This window comes from Dipodomys spectabilis, unplaced genomic scaffold (assembly GCF_019054845.1).
Source record: "Dipodomys spectabilis isolate Male_0828 unplaced genomic scaffold, ASM1905484v1 ptg000052l, whole genome shotgun sequence".
Taxonomy (NCBI): domain Eukaryota; kingdom Metazoa; phylum Chordata; class Mammalia; order Rodentia; family Heteromyidae; genus Dipodomys; species Dipodomys spectabilis.
Window position 1 is genome coordinate 4694863 of NW_024870729.1, and position 27926 is coordinate 4722788.

The 27926-nt window shown below is 37.0% G+C and overlaps 1 protein-coding gene across 2 annotated transcripts in view; it reads left to right on the forward strand.

The window, feature by feature from the left end:
• The window catches only part of Hook3 (hook microtubule tethering protein 3), a 140922-nt gene that overhangs the window by 76173 nt on the left and 36823 nt on the right, over window positions 1-27926 (forward strand). For both annotated transcript variants that reach the window (XM_042679498.1, XM_042679499.1), the window contains exons 7-13: window positions 2979-3041; window positions 5392-5475; window positions 9878-10041; window positions 13318-13458; window positions 15552-15753; window positions 24947-25057; window positions 26120-26207. In XM_042679498.1, the coding sequence (XP_042535432.1) occupies window positions 2979-3041; window positions 5392-5475; window positions 9878-10041; window positions 13318-13458; window positions 15552-15753; window positions 24947-25057; window positions 26120-26207 (853 nt within the window). The remainder of the gene's footprint in view (window positions 1-2978; window positions 3042-5391; window positions 5476-9877; window positions 10042-13317; window positions 13459-15551; window positions 15754-24946; window positions 25058-26119; window positions 26208-27926) is intronic.

The window sequence follows — 27926 nt, forward strand, 5'->3', positions numbered from 1 at the left end:
GACATTTAATAGATTGACAGTATTTTTTATACATTGTCACTGTTTAGTTCAGAACTTGTCACCCTAAAAAGAAAACCTCATATTTATTAAACAGGCAGTCATTCCACATTTTTTTCCTTCTCTAATAAGTCAACCAGTAATCTTTCTGTCTCTCAATATTTTTTAAAATCTGGATATTTTCTATAAGAGGAATAATACATTCTGGTATCTTATGTTCGATCTCTTTCATCTAATATAGTGTTGTCAAGGTTATTAATACTTTGTTCCTTTTTTAAAAATGTTTTTTATTGTAAAAATAGTGTACAGAGGGGTTACAGTTAAATGAGTAATGTAACAAGTACATATCCTATCGAGCATTGTTACCTCCTCCTTTGTTTTTCCCCTACCATCCCTTCCCTCCCACCTTGTTGGTAGTGGTTTTTGTGTATGTGTATGTTGGTCCTAGAGCTTGAACTCAGGGCCTAGGTGCTTTCCCTAAGCTTCTTTTGTTTAAGGCTAGCACTCTACTACCTGAGCCACAGTTCACAGCTCTACCTCCAGCTTTTTTGGTAGCTTAAAGGAGATAAGAGTCTCATGGACTTTTCTGCTAGGGTGGACTTTGAATCTCAAAACTCCTATCTCAGCCTCCCCAAATAGCTAGGATTTCATCCCTCTCTCTGAACTTATTACATAGCTTGAAGGACTAGTATTTACCACTGTGCCCATATTTTATTGGTTGCGGTGGAATCTCAATTTTTTGCCTGTACTGGTCTTGAACTTCAGTCTTCTTGGTCTCTTTCTCCTGAACAGCTAGGATTACAGGTGTGAGCTAACTAGGTTTTTTCTTTTTTCCTTTTTCTTTTTGGTGGTACCTCTCCTGGGGCTTGAACTCTGGGCCTGGGCACTGTCCCTTAGTTTTTGTGCTCAAAGCTGGTGCTCTACTACTTGAACCACAGCTCCACTTCTGGCTTTTTGATGTTTAATTGGAGATAAGAGCCTCATGGACTTTCCTGCCCCAGCTGGCTTTGATCTTCAGATCTCAGCCTCCTGATTAGCTATGTTTACTCACATGAGTCACTGACAACCAGCTCAACCTAGCTTTCTTAACTATTTAAAGGCTGATAGGTAGAAACCATAACGAAAAGGAAGATAGAGATTGAATTATAAGCAAGAGGATTGATAATAAATAGAATAGAGTATTAGAGAAGATTGGGAAAGAATGAATTGAGCACACAGGTAGCAGAATGAACCTTGTATACAAGAAGAGCTGAGTAGTGTAATAAGAAGGAAAAAGGACATGAGTGTTAATTGTATGCTTGAATATTATGGAAATTCTTACCTGGTAGCAAGACTTTCTGATACAAAATGTAGGGAATAGATGAGGTTTGAGGAGAAGGAAAGAATTAAAATAGTCCCTAATGAGATTTTTAAAAAAGAAAAGAAAAGCTACTGGTTGGGAACACAATAGCTGTTCTTTTTTAACAGCTTTGAGAATGGAGATTGGAAACTATTAATAGCAGCACCAGTTTGTGGGGGTTTTAAGTTTGTTTCAGTTCTTTTGCTCTCTCAGTACTTAAATGGTCAGTATATATGGCCAAAAAAGAAGTAGATGAATTGACCTTTGGTTAGACTAATCTTGGATTGAGATTTTCTTTTTTAACCACTGAGAAATAATGAGGAAAGACAAAGTTGAGAATAATTTTGTGGCTTATTGAAACAATAAGCCACAAAATCTAATTCTAAATAGAAAATGTAATTGGTTAAAGAAAGGGCCAACCACAGAATCTCAAGTAAAGAGGAGGAGAGTCCCAATAATAAGTTGATGATGTTAGCAGAAGAAAACTTAAGTAAACATTAGTAAGTGAAAACAGCCATGTTCATTTTGAAGTCTAGGCACTCAGTAGGAGAATAGATCCGGGACTAATGGGCTATGACTGGAATAGAGAGACAGTATGAAGGGATACTTAAGAGTTTCATCAAGAAGTGCTACTGTGTTGTGGTAAGGACTCAAATGTAGAGTTTCATCAAGAAGTGCTGCTGTGTTGTGGTAAGGACTCAAATGTAACAGTGGGGAAAAAGAAAGAAGTATGGAAGAAAACATCTTCATTCCCTTCTTCTGCCCGCCTCTGAATTAGGTGCATTCTGTCTATGAAGTGTATCACAGCTTTATCATACAATACTGTATGTATCTTTCTGACTTGAACTTTACTAGGTTCATGGTTGGTGTAAATAGCTAATTCTTACTCTTTTACAATTAATTAAAAACTGGTTATTTCTAGGTAGAATTGTTCTATTTTTTAAGTCTTCTATAATGGGTACTATTCTGTTAATTAGAAATAGTCTAAAATGTCTCCCTTCCAACCTTTCACATATCCTTTGTATCTTTCTCTGGACAGTATAAGGATAAAAGAAACAAAGAATTGGAGGGAATGAGGAAGTAGAGGGATGGGTGCATACAAGCAAGCTTTTATAAATATTATCCATGCAATTTGGCTGATGTCCACATGTATTCTTAGAAACAAATAGGCACTTAATGCTGTCTTTTGGCAGGTTTTTAATATCTTCTCTCATTTTTAATTTTCTTGCCTTTTTAGTGATAGTAAGTTATACTTGATGTTTGTATAGCTAGGCTTGCAGTGAAAGAGCATCAGAATTCGTCCCTCTAATTTTATTTTTTTTAATCATTTATTATATGGAAAAGTCATAATGCAAAATGGAGTACAATAGATTATCAAAGATAGCTGACTATTAGATAGCTTATACACAGATAATGGAAACAAAGTTTTGTCAGTCCTATTTTGGACATACCTCTAACTAAATGAAGGCTTTAAAATGGAGTGAAAGTTGGAGAGTCAAAAGAAATAATTACAAGAAAACATTGTATTTACTTTGTTTTCTACATAGTTTTTTTTATTTCAATAGTGGTTGGATGTTTATTTTGTTATGGATCTTACATAAAATATCTTTTTTATCTTGTTGTGGTTATTTATATCTTTCAGCTAATGAGTAAAGAATCTCCCGTGTCTTCTGGAAATGATGCCTATGTTGACCTTGATCGCCAGGTATATAATTTTTCGTTTTCTTTATTCACACAAATGCCTTCAAGGGATAATCTGCATATATGTTAGAACAATGCTTCAGTTAAAAGTTTCTCTGGAGGAGGCTGGGAAGTTGGCTCAGTGGTAGAGCGCTTGCCTTGTATGCATGAGGCCCTGGGTTCGATTCCTCAGCACCACATAAAGCAAAAAAAAAAAAGTTTCTCTGGAATATATTGGTATTTTTTAATTTTACCTAAAATTTAAGAACTGAAGTTACTTTGTTAATAGACACTCATAATTTGGTTTATAAAAGTCTGTAATTATATGCATTTATAATTGATGTCATGACATTAGTTCTCTTAACTTACTATTATTCTTGTTATCTAGTTATTTTCTTTTCTTTTTCCATTAGTAATACCTCTGTGTACACTTAAACACAATAAATAAATTTCTGGAAAATTGCATGCATTTACTGTTATGGCTTATTTATCATACACATATTTTTTCTTTCAAATCATTTTATTCCTCAATTAAAGATGTTGCCTGTATCTTTTCATCTGTGAGGTAATGATGAATCTGTCAGAAAATTAAATGTTCTGAAGGAATGTTTGTATTTTTATAATTTCAATGGGAAAGTTATTTTATAGTTTATCACTTGATAAAAATGCTATTAAGAACACTGCTGGTTTTCGGGTTTGCACTATTCTGGGACATGTTTGAAAGAATGAACAGAAATGAATGAACAGACACTTTTGTGGGTTTTTTTTTTATAACATTTTAATAGCAAACTTACAGAAAGCACAGAAGACAGGCAACATTAAAAATATGTACTTGCATGTAGGACAACTCAGAAAAATGGAGTGAACAGATGGAATCTACTGTATGATAAAAATACTACAAACACCATTTAGTTGCCATCAATAAGAAATTTACTTTTTTTTTTTAAATCCAAATGCTGGCATTGTCCAGAAAAATTTAACAGGTTTATTTATAGTTGTTATAAAGTTGAACTAATGAAACTTTTATCACTGAAAACATTTTGACTTGTATTAATGCATTATATCCCCACAGTTATATTAAAAATTTACACATAAATGAAAATGGAAAAACTACAATAACTGATTTCTGTCCCCTATTTTTCCACTGGCTATCATATACTTAGGTACCTTTTGACCCCATGGGGAAAAAAATCTAACATTCAGAACTACTGATAACAAGAAAAGGGAGGGGGACTTTGAGGATGAAATGCCTCCCATTTTAGTTGGTTCTTAAGCATGTTCTCCACGTATGCTGTGTGCTAGCTGGATAGCTTTTGGCATAATTGTCACAAGTTTGGCATGAATAGTACACAGATTGGTATCTTCAAAAAGGCCAACCAGATAGGCCTCACTTGCCTCCTGCAAAGCACCAATAGCTGCGCCTTGGAAGCGCAGGTCTGTTTTGAAGCCCTGAAAAATTTCTCACACCAGATGCTGGAAAGGGAGCTTGCAATCAGAAGTTCCGTGGACTTCTGGTAGCGCCTAATTTCATGGAGTGCCATAGTACCAGGCATGTAGCAGTGCAGCTTCTTCACCCCTCCAGTGGAGGGCACGCTCTTGCACATGACTTTTGTTGCCAGTTGTTTCCTGGGTGCTTTGCTACCGGTGGAGCCATGGCAGAGAGGCCTAACTACTCCTTTCTCCCTCAGCTGGAGCTCAGCAACCAGAGGTGGTGCTGGAGTTGGAGAGCAGCTCTGGCCATGTTTTTTGTTTTTTGTCTTCTCTCATTTCTCCCTGTTCTTCCAGGTTTTCTAAATGTCTTATAGTAAGATCTTTGCATGTTATAGAATTTTAACCCAAGCTATAATTTGTCTTTGTCTAGTGTTTATTTTTAAATGTTTTACCTTGTATGCATTTTGATGAAACTTTATTTCAATTACTTTTCATAATTTGCTAACAGAATTTTGTGTAATGATGGCACACAACTAGGGGGTGTTGGTTAATATTAATTTAAAAACTTTAAATGTAATGCAAATTAGTATTAAAATATGATTTAAAATTTTGTGTCGAAATACACTATTCAACAATTGAAACCCTATACCTCTCTTACATGTTGTATCAAAACAAAATTTCTCATTTATTAAGAGAACCTGCATTGCCAGGAACATGTAGTTCAGATAAAGAAAAATTTGTGCAAAAAAATTGGTTTACGGAAAGAACCAAGTTCAAAGGCCAGAAAAGATAAAAGCCTTAGTGGAGAGTTTTTTTACTTTCTTCCTATGCCATCCAACAAGAAATAAAAGAGAAAAAAAATACCTTAATTTTGTGTTGTACATGTATACTATAAATTGTCCTTGTTTCATATTGAAATATTTCTTGTATTTGTTTTTAACCAGTTGAAAAAAACTACAGAGGAGCTGAATGAAGCTTTGTCAGCAAAGGAAGAAATTTCTCAGAGATGCCATGAATTGGATATGCAGGTATATTATCAAATACACATATAACATTAAATACACCATATATTATGAAATGGTATAGCTTAGCTATAATTTAACTTTAATTAGACAAAAAAAACATAAAAATCCAGCTAGGTTTCTGTTTGAGGTAGGCTGAATAAAGATATTAATTTTCTTTTAATGCAAACCCATTAAGGTAATAATAAATGAGTTAAAATGGTATAAACTCACAAAAAATTATGAGACAGGAGAAATATTAGCGCAGTCTTTGTTGTGTACTTATAAAATGGGCTTTCAGAGGGCTGGGGGAAAAAAGCGTATTTTTAATATTTGCTGAATACTGTTTTGCAAATGTTTTCTCAGCTTCTGCTTTCAAGTTACTGATAGTTTAACAGTCAGCTTACAGAATGTGTAATGTTTAACACTCTATTCCAGCACATAGTCTTTACTAACTTCTGAAAGCCAAAGGGCAGTAAGAGAAGTAATAAATGACTAAAAGGGGCAAAGAATACAGTGGCTAATAGCACCTATAAGGACCAAGCTGGGGTGGCAGGGAAAGAGGGGGACACTGTGATGGGAGAATTCCAGAGAGATCCAGATAGGAGAAAGGGTAAATTGAGGTTGTAGTAACTAGAGGTAGAAAATAGTCCAAGCCTTCAATTGTTACCCATGATTGACTACATAAATGTCAGTGTCACGGTTCATGGGATATCCTTAATGTATATCCTTAAGATGTAATGCAATGCTAGGAGAAACCTTGCTATTAATTTTTTTTTTATTATTTTTTATTTTTTGTCAATCCTGGAGCTTGAACTCTGGGCCTGGGCCTGGGTGCTGTCCCTTAGCTCTTCAGCGCAAGGCTAGTGCTCTACCACTTAAGCCACAGTGCCACTTCCAGTTTTCTGGTGGTTTATTGGAGATCAGAGTCTCATGGACTTTCCTGCCTGGGCTAGTTTTGAATCGCGATCCTCAGATCTCAGCCTCCTTAGTAGCTAGGATTACAGGTGTGAGCCACTGGCACCTGGCTTTTTTTTTTTTTCTGCACTGGAGTTTGAACTCAAGACCTGGGCACTGTCACTGAGTGCTTTTGCTCAAGGTTAGCACTCTGCTACTTTGTGCCACAGAGCCACTTCTGGTTTTCTGGTTGCTAATTGGAGATAGGAGCATCAGACTTTCCTGCCTGGACTGACTTTGAACTACTATTCTCAGATCTCAGCCTCCTGAATAGTTAGGATTACAGGAGTGAGCCACCATCAGCACAGCACCTGGCCTAACTGATCTTAACTGTAGGGAAAACCTGTAGCATAGAGGGAATGGATCCAAGTAAACAGAAAATTAGCTATGCAGATAGTAAAGAAATTTGGAGAAACTTGAAGTTTTTATTTCCAATTTGTTTAACACCTCAGTGAAGATATTGTTCTATGAAATAAAGGCATAGAATGTCAGGTTCAGTAGCACATGCCTATAATCCCAGCTACTCAAGAGGTAGAGATGGGGAGGACTACAAATCAGGACAAATTGAAGCAAAAAGATAGTGAGTGATACACATCTAAACAAACAAGCTAGGGAAATGTATGTGTAATCCCAGATACATGGGAGGTAAAAATAGGGAGTTAGTAGTCCAAGTCTGGAACTGTCAAAATTAAAAATTTAATAGAACAGTTAAGGTTGTAAAAATATCTTAATGTTAAATAAAAAGTGAGATCTTTTGTCTAGAATTTACTTGAAAAATAAAGGAATTTGTTAGGAAGAAATAGGTGGGTATTTTTTTTAAGGTAGAATACACATATCAATCATGCTATCCCAGAAATACATACTATTATATGTCAGTTTATAAAAGGATTTTTTTAAAATGTCCATCTGGGAAGACTAGATTTGAGATTCCTACTAAGACATGCAAGTGGAAATGTTAGTCAGTTTATGGTTCTTGACTAGAAACGGGAATTTTGAGATGTTAGAAAATAGATTGTTTACAACCACAAAACTGGAAGCCATTCTATATGTAGACATTGCAGTAGCAAGGAAATGGAGAGGAATCAGCTGAGGAAAATAAAACATAAGACAAATAGTTCAGCAGAAACAAACAATCAGTTTATCAAATGTTGTAGATCTTGGTGATATGGAGGTCTTTAAAAGCCCCGAGAGTAGTAGAATGGGAGGGCCATAGCTTGAATAGAACATGTTCAAGAGAAAGTGGCTAAAAAGAAAGGAGGTATAAAAACTTTTTTTTTTTACCTTTGTGAGACATAATTGATAAATAGTAAATTACTTGTGTGTATGTGTGTGTGTGTGTGTATTTATATGCATGTGTGCATGTGAACAGCAGTACTTGAACTCCTCAGGGTCTGGACATTGTCCTTTAGGGTTTTGTGGGGGGAGGGGGTTTGGAGTTTTTTTTTGTGACTTTTGGGGGTTTTTTTGTTTGGGGGGGGGGGGGTTGCCAGACTTGGAACTTGAACTCAGGGCCTGAGCACTATCTCTGAACTTCTTTATGCTCAAGACTAGTGCTCTACAACTTGAGCCACAGTGCCACTTCTGGCTTTTTCTGTTTATATGCTACTGAGGAATTGAACCTAGGGCTTCATGCATGCACTCTACCAGTAAGCCACATTCCCAGCCTGTTCCTTGAGTGTTTTTCACTCAAGGCTGGTACTCTACCATTTGAGGCAAGCTTCATTGCCAGCATTTTTTGGTGGTTAATTGGAGGTAAGAGTCTGATGGACTTCCATGCCCAGGCCAGCTTCGAAGTGTGATCCTCAGATCTCAGCCTCCTGAGTAGCTAGGATTAACTTAAATTTAACATGCATAATTTTAATGCATTTTGATTTACAATAATCATGTGAAGCCATTGCCAATCAAGATAATTAAGATAATTAAGCCATCAGTCTAAAAGTTTCCTTTTCATTTTTATAATCCCCACACCAGTCCTCAGGTCTATATATTCTGTCACTATGGGTTAACTTTTTGTTTTATAGAAGCATATCAGAAGAATCATACAAGCCAGTTGCTGGTTGCTAAAATCTGTAATCCTAGCTATTCAGGATGCTGAGATCTGTGGATCAGAGTTCAAAGCTAGCCCCAGGCAGGAAAGTCTAAGAGACTCTTATCACCAACAAACTATAAAACAACAACAAAAACCTCAAGTGGAGCTATGGCTCAAGTGCTAGAACACTAGTCTTAAGCAAAAGAAACGCAAGAACAATGCCTGGTCCCTGAGTTTAAGCCCCAGGACCAGCACAAAAATACAAAGGAATCATACAGAGGCTGGGAATGTGGCTTAGTGGTAGAGTGCTTGCCTAGCATGCATGAAGCCCTGGGTTCGATTCCTCAGCACCACATAAACAGAAAAAGCCAGAAATGGCACTGTGGCTCAAGTGGTAGAGTGCTAGCCTTGAGAAAAAAGAAGCTCAGTGACAGTGCTCAGGCCCTGAGTTCTGCCCAAGACTAGCCCCCCCCCCCCCAAAAAATAATAATAATAATAAGGAATCATACAACCAGGCTATTCAAGAGGCTGAATGCCCAGGCCCTGAGGTGAAGCCCAGGAACAACTAAATAAATAAATAAGAACACAGTACATTTGCTCTATTTTTGGTTTAGTTTCTTTCTTTATTTTGAAATTCATCATGCTGTCACTATCAATAGGTGACTTTCTTCAATGCCAAATGGTATTCTTTTAGAATGGACGTACTGCAGTTGACATTTATTCACCAGTTGATAGATTTGAATCATTTCTAGTGTTTCCCTATTACAAGTGAAGCTGCTAAAAATCTGTGTAAGATGTGTAGGCATATGCTTTTATTTCTTTTGCGTGAATACCTAGGAAATTAATGGCTTTCAGATTTACTTTATAGTCATATGTTTAGTATACTAAGAAATTGCTAAGCTTTTTTCCAAAGTTTTGAGATATTTTATATTCTTATCAGAGACTCAAGTTTGTACTTACCTTTGACAATACTTGGTATAGTCAGTTTGAATTTTATCCATTGTCGTGACAATATAATAACACTGATTTAAGTTTCCATTTCCTTGGTGACTAATGATAATAATCTTTCTGTATTCTTAAATGTATTCTTCTTCAAAGAATACAGAAAGAAAGAAGTATCTTTTCAAATATGGAATAAAACCAGATGTTGAGACATTTGCCTGTAGTCCTTGGGAGTCCTTGCCTACTTGGGAGACTGAGGCAGGAAGATAGAATGGGCCTAGGAGTTTGAGGTGCCTGGGTTACATAGTAAAATTTCATCTCAAAATAAGTAAAATAATTAATAAAAAGAATGAATTCTTACTTTTTTATATTGTTCTACATGTGCAATATTCTAATGGAAATGTTTTAAGTAGAGATTGATTGAACGCCCTTGAAAATAGTCTTTGAGCTGATACCAGGGTAATTAGAGGAAATAACTGCTGTTTTCTCATATTCTATCAGGTTGCAGCATTGCAAGAGGAGAAGAGTAGTTTGTTAGCAGAGAATCAGATATTAATGGAAAGACTCAATCAATCTGATTCCATAGAAGATCCCAATAGTCCAGCAGGAAGAAGACACTTGCAGCTCCAAACTCAATTAGAGCAGCTACAAGAAGAAACATTCAGGTAAAAGACTATTCATTAAGATCTTAATTTTTTTAATTTGGTAAATGTTATTTAACGTTAAAAATATGGTATAAGGGGGGCTGGGAAGGTGGCTTAGTGGTAGAACGCTTGCCTTGCATGCCTGAGGCCCTGGGTTGGATTCCTCAGCACCACATAAGCAAAAAGAAGAAAGCCGTAGGTGGCACTGTGGCTCAAGTGGTAGAGCACTAGCCTTGAGCTGAAGAGCTGAGGGACAGCGTTGAAGCCCAGAGTTCAGGCCCCACAACCGGACCCAAAAAAAAAAAGAATATGGTATAAGGAACTTTGGGGCAAATGAAGAACAAAGTCTATATAATAACTAGCATCTCCAATTCTTTTTTTTTTTTGGTCGGTAGTGGGGCTTGAACTCCGGGCCTGGGCACTGTCCCTCAGCTCTTCAGCTCAAGGCCAGCGCTCTACCACTTGAGCCACAGTGCCACTTCCAGCTTTTTCTGCTTATGTGGTGCTGAGGAATCGAACCCAGGGCCTCATGCATGCAAGGCAAGTGCTCTACCACTGAGCCACCTTCCCAGCCCATCCAATTCTTATTTCAATATGAAATAAGTATACATCTAGAGGGAATGTTGCAGCTGCAGAATAAATGAGTAAAGGGAAGAAACCATGTATCAGCCAATCCCATACACCTATCACACCTCTACCTGCTTTGGAGCTTTGTAGCAAAAGTAGATTGAAAAAAAAAAGAAGATAGGAAAAATGATAGTGCAGGGGGGCTGGGAAGATGGCTCAGTGGTAGAGCGCTTGCCTTGCATGCCTGAGGCCTGGGTTCGATTCCTCAGCACCACATAAGCAAAAAGAAAAAAGCCGGAAGTGGTGCTGTGACTCAAGTGGTAGAGCGCTAGCCTTGAGCTGAAGCGCTGAGGGACAGCGCCCAGGCCCAGAGTTCAGGCCCCACGACTGGACCCAAAAAAAAATAAAAAAAATAAAAATAGAAAAATGATAGTGCAGGGTCCTGAGAACTTCAAAACAATGATCTTCATCTAAAATCTAAAACACTTTCAATAAAACAAACAATTGGGCATGGACAGGGATTTATAGTAGAGATTTTCCTTGTTTGTTTGGTCTCTTTGTGTGGGCATTTGTGTGTGTATGTGGTCCTGGGTTGGAGCCCAGCAAAAAGCCAGAAGTGGCTCAAGTGATAGCAAAGAATGTGAAGCCCTGCCAGGTGCCAGTGGCTCATGTCCATGATCCTAGCTACGCAGGAGGCTGAGATCTGAGGATCAAGGTTCAAAGTAGGCCCATGCAGCAAAGGCCATGAGACTCTTATCTCTAGCTAATCACCAGAAAACTAGAAATGAAAACTAGAAATGTCTCTGTGACTCAAGTGGTAGAGCACTAGCCTTGAGCTAAAAGAGCTCCAGGGCCAGTGCACCAGTGGCTCATGCCTGTAATCCTAGCTACTCAGGAGGCTGAGATCTGAGGATAGAGAGGTAAATATGGATTAAGATGCATGGTATTCATAAATAGATGTGTTGAATTGAAACTGCTCCATACAACTACTTAAAGATAATTTTAAAAATTAAATTAGCCAGGCGCCAGTGGCTCACGCCTGTAATCCTAGCTACTCAGGAGGCTAAGATCTGAGGATCATGGTTCAAAGCTCGCCTGGGCAGGAAAGTCCATGAGACTCTTATCTCCAATAAACCACCAGAAAACCAGAAGTGGCACTGTGGCTCAAGTGGTAGAGCACTGTCCTTGAGCTGAAAAGCTGAGGGACAGTGCCCAGGCCCAGAGTTTAAGCCCCACGATCCACAAAAAAAAAAAAAAATGTGAAGCCCTAAGTTCAAGCCCCAGTACCAGCACACACAAAAAAAGAACTTTCAAAACTTGCGTTAAAAGCAGAAACTATGAGGTATAAAATCAATCAATTGAATTAAATAAAACTAATTCTATGTATTATATAAGTAAAATTAAAAATAAATAATCAACTGCATAAAATATTTGACAAGAGAGACAAATAGCCTTGCAAATTAAGGAAAGAATATATGTATGTTAAATAAACAAATCTGGTTATTTACAAGTAAGAATAATATTAATTCTAGTTTGGAAAAATATGAAAAGAATTCAAACTATAGGATATACTCTAAAACTGTCAACAGATTTTTTGTTTGTCTATTTCCTTTGCCTCTTTGTCTTTTGCAAATTTTCAACAAGTAGCAGGTTTTTTTGTTTTGTTTTGGGGGCCCAGTTCTGGAGCTTGAACCCAGGGCCTGAGCTTTGATCCTGAGCTTTTTGCTTAAAGCTAACACTATTCCACTTGAGCTGTAACTCCACTTTCAGCTTTTTGGTGGTTAATTGTAGTTAAGAGGCTCATGGACTTTCCTGCCTGAGCTGGCTTTGAACTGTGATCCTTATATCTCAGCCATTAGAACCCACTCTAAAAGTAATAGATTTTAATTTTCTAATGAAAGCGTTTAATGCCAGGCATTGGTGGCTGAGATCTGAGGAACACAGTTCAACACCAACCCAGGCTCAAAAAAGCCAAAAGTGGAGCTGTGGCTCAATTGGGAGATCACTAACCTTGAGCACAAAGAGGCTCAGGGACATTACCCAGGCCAAGAGTTCAAGCACCAGGACCGGCAAGTAAACAAATAAAAAGTTTAAACTTTAAATTATATCTACAGTATTTATCTGTCTGAATTAAAATGGCTTTTATAGCTGGGCACCAGAGGCTCACACTTGTAATCCTCGGTACTAAGGAGGCTGAGATCTGAGGATCATGGTTCAAAGCCAACCTTGGCAGAGACTTTTATCTCCAAGTAACCACTTAAAAATCAGAAGTAGAGCTGTGGCTTAAAGTGGTAAAGCACTAGCCTTGAGCAAAACAGCTCAGGGACAGCACCCAGGCCTTGAGTTCAAGCCCCACAACTGACAAATTTTAATTAAAATTAAATGACTTTTATTTTCTTAATTTCCTTGAATTTGCTAATTTTCAAGAAGGAAAATAATTTTTAGTAAAAAAAAAAAATAAAGTATATCTGCAGTTTTTGGAGATGTCTACTCCATGATGTCTAGCTTTTTGACAGTAATAAAGTCACCTGGGTACTTCCCTGAGCTTACTATCCATGCCACTCCTGGAGCAGTTGTATCTGTTTCCATGACAAATGTAGCCACAAGCCAGAGACATTTTCAAGAAAAGTTTATTTCCCACGTTACATGTTTTTATTTTCTTTTACTCTTCTAAGGAGAATTATGAGACTACAAGAAGGGCTTTTCAAATCTATTTTGATTTGGTTACAGACTAGAAGCAGCCAAAGATGATTATCGAATACGCTGTGAAGAATTAGAAAAGGAAATCTCTGAACTTCGGCAACAGAATGATGAACTAACCACTCTGGCAGATGAAGCTCAATCTCTAAAAGATGAAATAGATGTTCTTAGGTATGTTTGTGAAATTTCAGGCCCATTGTCACCCGTCTATCTCTGATGTTGAAATTCTGGCCTTTCTGAGCACACCAATATCTTTTAAGAACCAAATCACCTGGGTTCTAATCCCAGGACCATTTACTTAATGGATATGTAACCATTTTTTTCTTTTTCTTTTCTTTTTTCTTTTTTTTTCAAAAAATAGTGTACACAAGCCAGGCACTGGTGGCTCACACCTGTAATCCTGGCTACTAAGGAGGCTGAGATCTGAGGATCACGGTTTAAAGCCAGCTGGGGCAGGAAAGTCTGTGAGACTCTTATCTTCAATAAACCACCAGAAAACCAGAAGTGGTGCTGTGGCTCAAGTGGTAGAGTACTAGCCTTGAGCTGAAGAGCTGAGGGACAGTGCTCAGGCCCAGAGTTCAAGCTTCATGACTGACCCAAAAAAAAAAAAAAAATAGTGTACACTTACTCAAGTTGCTATGAGGAATTAAATGAGTTTATATTTGCAAGCATTCAGAATGATACCTGCCAAATAAGTGTCATAAAGTATTTGTTAAATACAATTTTACCTGTAGCCATCACTTTACACTTGCATAGCACTGATGCTCCTCCTCCTACTCCTCCCCGTTCCTTCTTCCTTCTAGTTTCTTCTTGTTCCTTTTTCTTCTTCTTTCTTCTTCCTTTGTACTCTTTCTTCTTCCTTCTTCTTTCCTGAGCTCTTAGTTCTGGTCTTCCTTTTTCTTAATTACTAGCATACCAGACAAGGTGTGTCTTTGGAAAGCATCTTTCTTTAGTTACTTTTCCTCTAGTTTTCTCACTCTATCTCACCTCACTGTTCCACCATTTAATTCTTGCACAATCTTTTGTCACTTGATGGTTCATTCTGACTGTCTATGTTTTCTATCTTTTGTTCTTTGAACACTGAGTGTACAGATAAAAATCACACCGTTCCATGATATTTTCCTAGTATAAATTAGGCTTTTCCTAGTATAAATTAGGCCCCTATCTCTGTCCACCATTCTATTCCTCACTGTTACATACCTTTATCTTCCATTTCTTTCGTAGTTCTTACATTTTCATAGTTGTTCTCATCTGTCTGCCACTATCATGCCTTCATCTCAGTAGATGACCTTATTTCCTACTGTGTAGAAGAAAGAAGTAATGAACTGTTTGACATTCTATATCCTTTGTGCTCTCTATACTTCTCTGCATTCCCACCCATCTTTTTCCGTTTTTGCTTCTGTACCTATTATTATTTTGCCTGTTGGGTATTAACACTTTCATCTATATTAAGTATTCCTTGCCTATGTAAGGACTGTGTTACACAATTATCATTTATCTTCTTATCTTGAATCTCAGTCTTTCACAGACACACACACAACACACACTCACTTAATTCTCTTTAAGTGCATGTGAACACACACCACACATATGTGTGTGTGTATGTACCCAAGTGTGCATGCTGGTACCATGGCTTAAATTGGGGCCTTGCACTGTCACTCAGTTTGCTTGCTTATAGCTTGTGCTCTGCCACTTAAACCACATCTCCAGTTTGACGTTTTGCTTATTAATTGGAGATGGAGGTTTGTAGACTTTTCTGCCCAAGCTGGCTTTGAACCATGATTCTCTGGTCTCCTGAGTAGTAAGGGTAACAGGTTTGAGTCTCTGGCACCTGGATAGGTCACTTTAATCTTATGAGAGAAAAGAGAGAGGTACTTATCAACCCTTCTAAAACCAAGCTTACACTACATAAAATAAAATTTACATTTTCCCTCACTATCTTTGTGTGTCTATCCACACTTGTACATTGAAACCTATGCCCCTGTTGTCACTAGTGACAAATCATTAGACACTGTACAATTTTATTTTACTTTTGTGTTAAACGTGAGCTCCCTTTGCTATTTACTTTTCTTAAACTATATAACATTCTAAATGAACTTTCTGTAAGTTTGGTTATATTTTTATCCTAAGTAAAATATTAACCTAGAATTACTTTGGTCTTATAATTTCATTATTACATATTTTACCTTATCATTTTTCTTGCTTTGACATTGAAACAGTTTTTAACTATATTTCTGACTTTAAAATTTCATATCTCATTCTAGACATTCTTCTGATAAAGTGTCTAAACTAGAAGGTCAAGTGGAATCTTATAAAAAGAAGTTGGAAGACCTCGGTGATTTGAGACGACAGGTTAAACTCTTAGAAGAAAAGAATACTATGTATATGCAAAATACTGTCAGTCTAGAGGAGGAGTTGAGGAAAGCCAATGCAGCTCGAGGTCAACTTGAGACATATAAGAGACAGGTAAAAGAACAGAGACAAAGTTGTTCATTACAGCAAGCAACTGCATATAAGCAAGACTGCCAACTTGTCTTTTCACAACTATTAACCTTTTCTTCATTATATTTATTTCTATTTTTCTTACAATTTAAAAAATTTAAAGTTGAGCACTAGTAGTGTATGCCTAAATCCTAGCTACTTAGAAGGCTTAGATTAGGAAGATTGCTATTTGAGCCAGCCTAGCATATAAGTGAGATCCATTCTCAAACAATTGCTGGGTACAGTGGTGTGTATATGTTAACCAATTATGTGAAAGACAGATTGGGAGGACTGTGGTTTTAGGTCAGCCTGGGTAAAAAAGTGAGAAGCTGAGCTGGCCTGTACCATCCCAGCTATGATGGAAAGTGTGAATAGGACTAGGATTCCCAGCAAAAAGTGAGAATTTATCTTAATATAACCAGTGCAAGACATGAGCTGTAGGCGTGGTTCAAGTCTTAGAGTAGTATCTGCATATCACATGTTAGGGCTTGAGCACAAACCTTGCCACAAACAATAAACACATTTAAACATAGGCCTATCAGAAAATTAATTGGTCTCTCTATAGTAGATCCCTTTTTTAAAAAAAAAGTCTTAAGATTTATTATATCCTAGTTTAGAAAAATACAACACGTCTGCAAAAAAATAGTATGGTAAGTTTTTGTGCTTCAAAAATAAACCAAACTAGGTACTGGTGGCTCACACTTAAAATCCCAGGTTCTCAGGAGGCTGAGAGCTGAAGATTGAGACTTGAAGCCAGTCCAGGCTGGGAATGGTGCTTTGGCTCAAGTGGTAGAATCTAGCTTTGAGCACAAAAGCTCTGGCACAGTACTCAGGCTCCTCAGTTTAAAAACACAAAAGGAAAGTAAATGACTCTTGCCTCCTTACTGTTGACTTTTGTGTTGTTTTGTGGTTTTCACTCCCTTTGTTTTTCTTTTTTCTGTGCTAATCCTAGGGTTTGAACTCAGGATTTGGGCACTATCCCTGAACTTTTCTGCTCAATTCTAGCACTCTGCACTTGAGTCATAGCTTCACTTCAGCTTTTTGGTGGCTGTTAATTGGAGATAATTTTTCACACCTTCCTACGTGCAAACTTTGAACTGGGATCTTCAGATCTCAGCCTTCTGAGTAGTTAGAATTATAGGCATGAGCCACTGGTGCACAGCTCATTTCTTTGTTTTTTTAAATATAATTTTTTGTATTTTATTTATTATTTATTTATTTATTTTTGTTGGGTGTGGGGCTTGAACTTTGGACTTGGGTGCTGTCCCTGCACTCTTCAGCTCAAGGCAAGCACTCTACCATTTGAGCCACAGCACCACTTCCGGTTGTCTAGTGGTTTATTGGAGATAAGAGTCTCATGGACTTTTCTGCCCGGGCTGGCTTTGAACTGTGATCCTCAGCTCTCAGCCTCCTGAGTAGCTACGATTACGGGCGTGAGCCACCAGTGCCCAGCCCAGTTCAGTTCTATACTTTTGCTACATGCATAATTATTTTTAAGAATGTATAACATTTTGACATGTTCTAGATCTTTATATAAATGATTTAGTGAAAATATTTTACTTTTTTTGTCAGTTGAATATTTGAAGGTTTTATCTTGGTTGATAAAAATCTATTTTCATTGCTGTATCCCTTTGAGTGACTGATTCCAAATCCATTTTGTTGTTGAAAGGTATGTAAATTGATTCTGCTGTGTATGCATATATATATATATATATATATGTATGTATATACATATATATATATATATATAATAGAAATGCCAAACCTGGCACCAGTGACTGTAATCCTAGCTACTTAGGAAGCTGAGAGCTGAGGATCACAGTTCAAAGTCAGCTGGGACAGGAAATTCTATGATACTCTCATCTCCAATTAATAACAAAAAGTCAGAAGTGGATTAATGGCTCGAGTGGTAGAGCTTTAGCCTTGAACATAAAAGATAAGGGATAGTGCCCAGGCCCTGCTTTCAAGCCCAAGACCAGAACACACACACAAATGCCACTATGGTAACATTGATCATGTTGTCTTTTATACATGTGTGGAGATTTTGCAGCCTTATGGGATTTCTTATTGTATCTTCAATGTGTTTAGATTATTTCTGGATTATATTTCTAAACTGATTTTATTTCCAACAAGCACTAATATGAGTTATTTGTTTCTGTCATCACCAACACATAGTATTGTCAAAGGTTATATTTTGCCAATTAGATGAACAGAAAGTATGGCTTCTTATTACCCAGATTACAAATGTATCTACTTACCATGTTTCTTTTTTGAATTACCTACTTTTATCTTTTACCCATTTTAAAAATGGAATTACTGATTATATAAGTTCCTTATATATTCTAGGTGTTAATTTTTCATCACTGACACATTTTTTATTTGCTGTATGTCCATGACCTGTTTTTTCACACTTTTAAAAATATTTATTTTTATTAAGTAGTTGTACAAAGGGGTTTTGATTCCAGAAGTCAGGTTACGAGTACAATGTATCTTGATCAATGTTACTCCTTACATTATTCGCTCCCATTTTCCCCATCCCATTCCTACCCTCAAGTTAGGTAGTTCAATTTTTATGTAATGTACATTGGATATAACGGAAACAGCTCAGATGCCCCACAAGATGAGTGGCTCAAGAAAATATGATACAAGCTAGTCATTAGTAGCTCATGCCAATAATCCTAGCTATTCAGGAAGCTGAGACCTGAAGATCATAGTTTGAAGCCAGCCTAGGCAGGAAAGTCCATGAGAGTCTCAGCTCCAATTAACTAGCAAAAAGCCAGAATTGGAGCTGTAGCTCAAATGTTAGAATGCTACCTTTGAGCAAAAAAAGCTCAAGAAGCACACACAGGCCCTAAGTTCAAGCCCCAAGGCCTGCACACACACACAAACACACACACACACAAATTTGGTACATATGTACAATTTTAATCATCTATCAGAAAGAATAATATTATGTCATTTGCAGGGAAAAAGTCAGGCCCAGAGAAACAAATGATACATGTTTTATCTCATATGTGGACGTTAGATCTAAAATACAAACAGACATGTGGTAATATTAAAAACTCTATACTTAGCTGGGCGCCGGTGGCTCATGCCTGTAATCCTAGCTACCCAGAAGGCTGAGATCTAAGGATCATGGGTCAAAGCCAGCCAGGGCCAGAAAGTCCATGAGACTTCAATAAACCACCCAGAAAAATGGAAGTGGTGCTGTGGCTCAAGTGGTAGAGCGCTTGCCTTGAGCTGAAATGCTGAGGGACAGCGCCCAGGCCCAGAGTTCAAGCCCCATGACCAACAAAAGAAAAATAAAATTGTATACTTAGGGGACAAGCTCAATGGTTTAACTCCTCTGAACAACTAACAACTCACTTAATAACATAAATACCAGGAAGCTGAGACATGTTCTGGGGACAGGGGAGTAAACCAGAAAGGGGGCCATACAAAGGAAGAAAGAAGTTTTGTTTCTTTCTGCTCTGTATTTGTTTCTTCTTAATCAGTATATCTGACCTTCAAAATAACTTTGTGAAGAAATCACAACAGTGGGAAGCCATTTTATATTGTTCATTATGTTCAGAATGTTTTCAGTGTTTTGTCAATATAATAAGTTTCTGTAGGTTTGTAGCCACATTTTAATTAAGAGAGAGAAATTCTACTGTATTCCTGATTTTTCTACCTAAAATGGATATTGAACGTTATCAATTATTTTTCCCATATATGTTGAGAACTTCTTATGCTTCTCCTTTATTAACGTAGTGAGTTTTATAAGTAGGGATTTTCAGAGCTTAAACTCTTCTTGGATTTGTGAGATAAACTTAGCTTGGTTACATTTTATTTATTTTTCACATTGTTAGGTTCACTTATTTTACCTAGAATGTTTTGCCTCTTATTCACTTTAAATTTTCTATGCTATACTTCTCTTACCTTGACTTATACTATCTTATAAACAGAGTTGAAGAATGGTCTCTCTTAGATTTTAAAAAAAAAGGTGAATGAGAGACACTGAGCTCAAGCCCTAGTGTCAGCACCAAAAAAAAAAAAAAAAGGTTAATAGCCAGTGCCAGTGCCTCACCCTGTAATCCTAGCTACTCAGGAGACTGAGATCGAGGATCAAAGTTCAAAGCCAGCCTGTGAGACTCTTTTTTTTTTTTTATTTATTTTTTGGGGGTCCAGTCGTGGGGCCTGAACTCTGGGCCTAGTCACTGTCCTTCAGCTCTTCAGCTCAAGGCTAGCGCTCTACCACTTGAGTCACAGCACCACTTCCGAGTTTTTTCTTTTTGCTTATGTGGTGCTGAGGAATGGAACCCAGTGCCTCAGGCATGCAAGGCAAGCGCTCTACCACTGAGCCACCTTCCAAGCCCTAATTTAGATTCTTTATGGTGGTAGGGATCAAACTGACGGCCTTGGACTCGATGTACTAGACAAGTGATCTACCATTGAACTGTCCCACTCCACCCTCCAAAATCTTTTTTGTTTTTTAACTAGACATGGTTTTACTGTAGGGTTTTGGCTGGTCTGAAACTTGTGATCCTCCTCCCTCTACCACTTTACTGATGGGATTATAGTTAAGCACTAAAATTTTAAACCTAATATGTAATATATATACTATAGTATTATATATTACATATATCAGTTATAAAACTATAGTATATAAATATATAAATGTCTGTTAATTCCAATCTGAAATCCCTAGTAGATCTTATTCTACTATTCAGTTGCTATTGATATTTTTTGCTGATTCTCATTTTCATGACTTTTCTTTTTCATGTGGCCTATAAAATTTTGGATTTTTCTCTTTAATGAGCTGAACATCATTTTAATAAATTAGAAAGGATAACTAAGGGTACAAGGTTGTAGTTTTGTTTTTCCTTTGTTATAACTAAGGGTTATAAGTTGTGGTTTTGTTTCTTTGGACAATGTGTTTATTTTCTCATGCTGGATTTTCTATAGTATAACTAACTAGGATAGCTTTAACTAGGATAGCTTAGGTTTCCCCAGACAAGGCAAGTATTAAAATATAAACACAAATCCATATGTATATTCTTTTAAACTCAAGGCACTCAGTTTATCTTGTCACCTGAGAGATTTTATTTTTATAATCCTCTTGTTTATTGCTCACTTAACTAACTTTTAGAGTCCAAGTGGGCTTAATAACTTCTTGACTCCTGTTAAACTCAAAAGCCCTATGTTCATGTACTGGCAGCAGGTGCCTCTTGGTACCTACAGCTTCTTCCTGAATTTTCCACATTGGTTTTAAAACGTTTCTTAAAAATTTAGTTATATGATTAGATGCTTCTCAGCATCCTTCTTTTTTCCCTCCATTCCCTCCTACACTTTCCCTTCCTCCCACTTCCCCACCTCTCTGTTCCTTCTGTGCTCTTGTATAGAAAAGGTTTCAGATTATGCAGTTATCTGTACTGATGGAAATGTAAGTCTTATAGATTATTTTGTAATCTCGAACACTCTTGTTCCTGCTAAATAGATTTCTAAAACTTTAGGAATCCATAGTGTCTAGACAGGTTTTTTTAATTGTTTATTTAGTTAGTTTTATATTATTTTTGTGCTGCTACTGGGTATCAAGACTCAGAGTCTTGATACTGACCCTATGCTTTTACTACTCAAGCCTGGGACTGCCACTTGAGTCTCAGTTTCAGCCTTTTTTGGTGAATAGTTATAGGTAAGAGTGTTAATGGACTTTCTTGCCCTGGCTGGCTCAAGCTAAAATGTTCAGATCTCATACTTCTGTGTAGCTAGGAATTCAGGTGTGAGCCACTGGGTGCCTGGCTATTTTTATTTTTTGTTAGTATATACAAGGGAATTTCAGTGTTACATTTCCATACATGTTTATAATATATGCTAATTACTCTCATCTCCTCTATCATTCTGCTTTTACCTTGTCCTGACTTGTACAGGTAGATGCCCAAGAGTGGTATGACTGAGTCATAAGGAAGTGCTATGTTTAGATTTGAGGAACCTCCAAACTGCCTTCTAGAGTGGCTGTACTAAGTTTACATTCCTACCAACAATGCAGTAAGATTCCTTTTTTCCTACATTGCCGCCAGCATTTGTTGTTCTCATTCTCCATGTTGGCCAATCTAACTGGAATGAGATGGAATCTCAAAGTTTTTTTGATTTGCATTTCATTTATGGCCAGGGATGGTGAGCATTTCTTTATGTGTTCTTCTGAGAAGCCTCTCTTGAGCTCCTTTGTCCATTTATTTATATATTTATTAGTTTGGGGACGGGTCCATTTCTTGAGCTCCTGTATGTTTTGGATATTAGGCCTTTGTCAGTAGAATTGCTAGTAAAGATCTCCCAGTCTATTGATTTTTTTTTTAGTTTAGTAACTATGTCCTTTGCTGTGCAGAAACTTTTTGATTTGATGTAATACTGTTTGTCAAGTCTCTCCTATCTTTTCTGCCCCCAGAACTCTTCCAAATGTTTCTGTCTATATTCCTTGTAATCGTTTCAAAGTTTCAGGTCTAATATTGAGGTCTTTTTTTAAATTTTACCTTTTTAAATGTCATTGTAAAGATGGAGCACAGAGGGGTTACAGTTACATAAGTCAGATATTGAGTACATTTTTAAACAATTTTATTGTTATTATAAAGGTGATACACCGAGTTGTTACAGTTATATATGTTAGGTAAAAAGTACATTTCTTTTCTAACAGTGTCACCCCTTCCCTTATACTCTCCCACTTTTTCCCTTCTGACCCCACCCACATGTTGTATAGTTCATTTTTAACATAATGTCTAGTGAGTACCATTGCTGCATTTGTTCACTTTTGTCCCTCTATTTCTGTGCTCCCCTTGCCCTCCCAAAGGCAGATGATGAAAAGAAAACCAAAACAGCAAAGAAAAATCCTCTTGTTTTCATTTCCTGGAGTTCATTTTGATAAATATTCTTTTATATGATCAGAGGCACCATAGGTATTGCACTTCTGTGTTCTACTCACTGTTCTTCTTACTATATGTGAATGCCTAGAATCCTGGATAATTTATCATGTCCTAGTATATTTTAGATCTGGCTTCAGCATATGAAAGAAAATATATTAAGGTTGAGGTCTTTGATCCACTTTGAGTTGATACTAGTACATGGTGACAAACATCCACTTTTAGTTTTCTTTATATAGATGTCCAGTTTTCCCAACATAATTATTAAGATATGTTCATAATTATAAGATATATTCCCACTGTATATCTTTGACTCCCTTGTCAAATACCAGATAACTGTAAGTATATGGCATATGACTTTATTTCTGGGTCTTCTATTTCATTGATCTTCGGGGCCATTTTTGTACCAGTACCAAACTGTTTAGTTATTATAGCTCTGTAGTAGATAATGAGGTCTGACATCGGGATACCACCAGGATTGCTGATTTAGCCTAAAATTGCTTTGGCCATTGAAGGTTTTCTTGTTATTACATGTGAATTTTGGGTTCTTTTCTCTATTGTGGTGAAGAATGTCGTTGAGCTTTTGATGGAGAGTGCATTGAACTTGTAGATCACCTTTGGCAGCATGCCATCTTCACAATATTAATCCTGCCTATTCTTGAACATGGGAGGCCTTTTCATACCCTGATGTTGTCTCAGATTTCTTTCTTCAGATTTTTATAGTTTCACGTTAGACATCTTTCACATCCTTGGTTAGGTTTATTCTTTAATGTTCTGTTTCTTTTAGGCTACTGCAAATGGAATTGTTTTCCTGATTACTATCTCTGATTGCACATTATTAGTGTACAGAAAAACTACTGGTTTTTGTAGGTTGATTTTGTATCCTGCTAGTTTGCCAAAGTTATGGATCAGCTCTAGGAACTTGGGAGGTGGAGTCTCTTGGGTTCTTTAGATATAAAATCATGTTGTCTGCAAATGGGAATAGTTTGACTTCTTCTAGGTGAATTCCTTTGATTTATTATTTTTGGCCTGGCTAGGAGTTCTGGAATTACACTGGAAAAGAGTGGAGAGAGTGGACATCTTGCCTTGTTCCTGATTTTAGAGGAAAGTGTTTTAGTTTAGTTTATTATGATATTGGCTGTTGGTATGTCATAGATAGCCTTTATTAAGTTGAGGTATGTTCCTTCTATTCCTAGCTTCACCAGAAATTTTAACAGGAATGGATATTCAATTTTCTCAAAAGCATCTGTTAAGATGATCATGTGATTCTTGTCTTTGGCTCTGTCTATGTTGTGTATTATGTTTATTGATTTACATATATTAAACAAGGCTTTCATCTCTGGGATAAAATCCACTTGATCATAGTGTATAATTTTTTGATTGGTTATTGAATTCTGATGGCAAGAACTTCATTAAGAAACTTTGTGGCCGGGCGCTGGTGGCTCACGCCTGTAATCCTAGCTACTCAGGAAGCTGAGATCTTAGGATCTCGGTTCAAAGCCAGCCTGGGCAGGAGAGAGTGAGACTCCTATCTCCAATAAACCACCAGAAAACCGGAAGTGGCGCTGTAGCTCAAGTGGTAGAGTCGCATGGAATTCAGCTGTGAATCCATTGGGACCTGGAGTTTTCCTTGCGGAAAGACTATTACTTTCTTAATCTCATTGCTTGTTATTGTTCTATTTAAATAGTTTGTATCTTCTTGGTTCAGGTAAGGCAGCATGTATGTCTTGGAATTTATCCATTTCTGCTATATGTTCCATCTTATTTTAGTATAGGTTTTGAATGTAGTACCTCATAGTCTTTTGCATTTCTTGGATGTGTTGTGGTGTTTCCTTTGTCATCTCTAATTTTGTTGATTTGAATCTCTTCTCTCCTTGTTTTCATCACCTTAGCTAAAGGTCTGCCAATTTCACTATGGCTTTTTTGATGATTAATTGGAAATCAGAGTCTCACAGACTTTCCTGCTTGGAATAGCTTTGAACCCCAATCCTCAGATCTTAGCCTCCTGACTAACTAGAATTACAGGCATTTGCCACCTGATGCCCAGCATAGACATACCATTATTACTAGTTCTTTCTTGTATATTAAGCTATTGGATCATATAAATTTATTTGCTTATAGGTGGAGGGGTTTTTTATAGCCTTGTAGAAGAAAATAATAATAATTTTTCCTCCTCTGAGGACTAACGCTAGAGTCTCAAGCATACTCTATCACTGTATACATTGAGCCCAATAATGATAATTCTAATGTTTCGATTTATATAAATTAATTGTGTCTTTCTGTATCAGGTAGTAGAACTACAAAATAGATTATCTGAAGAATCAAAGAAAGCAGATAAATTAGATTTTGAATACAAGCGACTAAAAGAGAAAGTAGACAGTCTTCAAAAAGAAAAGGATGTGAGTATATGTAGTAGGTATTTTTGTTTTCAGAATTGCTGAAATTAACACAATGATAATTATGTTTTCATTATATTAATTCCTTTTTCTATATAAATAAAATTAAAAATTCTATTTTTAAACTTCAGAAATAACTAATTAAAAGATACAAAGCAGGGGCTGGGAAGGTGGCTCAGTGGTAGAGCGCTTGCCTTGCATGCATGAGGCCCTGGGTTCGATTCCCCAGCACCACATAATCAAAAAGAAAAAAAGCCAGAAGTGATGCTGTGACTCAAGTGGTAGAGCACTAGCCTTGAGCTGAAGAGCTGAGGGACTGTGCCCAGGCCCAGAATTCAGGCCCCACGACCGGACTCAAAAAAAAAGATACAAAGCATATTTTGCATTTATTCAGATTCCTTTTAATACACCATTGTTGACCCTTTCAAATTGTGTTACTCTGTAAAATTGTGTAGCTTTTCTACTTCTTAGAATTAATAGAGAAGACAATTTTTTATCATTCAACATAGTTTGAATGTTAAAGATATTTTTATTTCCATGATTTGTGAATATGAAATCATCATTTTATTTTTATGAAAACTATGTTAATTACTTATTGTCAAAAAATGGAGTACATAGATTTGTTTCTTGTGTCTAAGTGTAGATTCCATGTTACCTTGTAATAGAAGATATTGTATCTTTTTCAGCTTCTGTGATCTTTCCATAAAAGATCAAAAGATAAAATATGTCCATGGTGGGGTGGAGGAGTGTAGTTGTGGAGGTGGGAGGGAAGGGATGGTAGGGAAAATACAAAGGAGGAGACAACAATGCTTGATGGGAAATGTGCTCATTACCTTGCTCATGTAACTGTAACCCCTCTGTACAGTATTTTTACAATAAAAAACTTATTTTTAAAAAAAGAGGGAACAAAAGATAAAGCTCTATGTTGAAAATAAAACAATCCATGGATAAAAAAAATATGTTCCATATTGACTATTGTTTACTGTTTTGTTAGAAAGTAAAGAGCACTGATTACTTACTTCATAAAACTTGAAGCTAACCCTTCTTGGTTTTGTATCCCTCCAGAGGCTAAGAACAGAAAGAGATTCTCTGAAGGAAACTATTGAAGAGCTTCGTTGTGTACAGGCACAAGAAGGGCAGCTTACCACTCAAGGTAAAACATCTAAACAAGATCATGTATTTTAATGATAACAGTAAAAGTATTAGATTTACTTTAGCATAATTAATTTGCCACCTTAAAAAAATAAAAATGTAAACATCTTAGTTGTATTAGCCCAAAAAGTTATATTAATTTATCTCTCTTAACTTAGAAACTCAACTCTGAAAAGATTTTCAGAACCTTTGTTTTTTTATTTTGAATATAGTTTTATTGTTATTAATATCTTGTACACAGGTATTACCATTTCATAAGTAGATAATGAGTTTCTTTTTGGACAGTATCACCCTTCCTTTGCTTTCCCCTAGTTTCCCCCTCTCAAGACTTTTTATTTTTCATTTTTTTTTGGGTCCGGTCGTGAGGCCTGAACTCTGGGCCTGGGCACTGTCCCTCAGCTCTTCAGCTCAAGGCTAGCACTCTACCACTTGAGCCACAGCGCCACTTCCGGCTTTTTTCTTTTTTCTTATGTGGTGTTGAGGAATCGAACCCAGGGCCTCATGCATGCAAGGCAAGCGCTCTACGACTGAGCCACCTTCCCAGCCCCTCTCAAGACTTTTTAAAGGCTGTATATCAAACTTTAGGCTGATGCTAGTGGCTTATACCTATAATCCTATCTACTCAAAAGGCTGAGATTTTAGTATTACAGTTCAAAAGGGTCCCAGGAAGGTATCTATTGAAACTTCCTTATCCTTCCCCCCTCCCTTTTTTTTTCTTTTTTTGCTGAGGTTCAAACACAGGGCCTTGTGCATGCTACACAAGCACTCTACCAGAGAGCTACCTGTCAGCATTACTAGTGAACCTTCTACAGGTGAAATTACAATAGTATCAAACAGGAATAAAATGCAAGGACCAGACATGGTCTGTAATTTCAGTACTTGAGAGGCTAAGACAAAAAGATCATGATTTTGAGGCTAGCCTGAGCTGCATAAGGAGACCCTATCTGAAATGAAATATAAAATAAAATACATGGGGCCTTAGAGTAACTCACTGATATAAACTTGGAATTGTAGGAGTCCATAGGTTCAATACCAGGGAGGGGAAGAGGCAGTGCTTTGGAAATAGTTTGGTGTGTCTTTAAGAAGTTAAAAATAAAATTATGATGTGATTTAGTGTTTCCACTTCTAATTCTGTTATACTCAAAAAAATTGATAGTTATGGCTCAAACCAGTATTATGTACAGATGTTAATAGCAGCATTCTTCGCAATTACCAAAAGGTGGAAACAACCCAAGACTCAGATGAATAAACAAAATATGACATATACATGCAATAGAATGTTATTCCACCATAAAGAGAAGGGAATTCCAATATATTCTGTAACATGGATGAAACTTTTTTTGGTTGTTTGTATTTTATGCCGGTCCTGGGCTTAAACACAGAGCCTGGGCACCGTCCTTGAGCCTTTGTGTTCAGGACTAGCATTCTGGCTCTTCAGCTATACCTCCACTACCAGCTTTTAGTGCCCAGGCTGGCTTCAAACCATGATCCCTAGATCTCAGCCTCCAGAGAGGCTAGGATTACTGGTGTGTGAGTTACCAGCACCCAGAGTATGGATCAGTCTTTAAAACATTAAGTAAGTCAGACACAAAAAGGCAAATATTGCCGGGCGCCGGTGGCTCATGCCTGTAATCCTAGCTACTTAGGAGGCTGAAATCTGAGGATTGCGGTTCAAAGCCAGCCCAAGCAGGAAAGTCCATGAGACTCTTATCTCCAATAA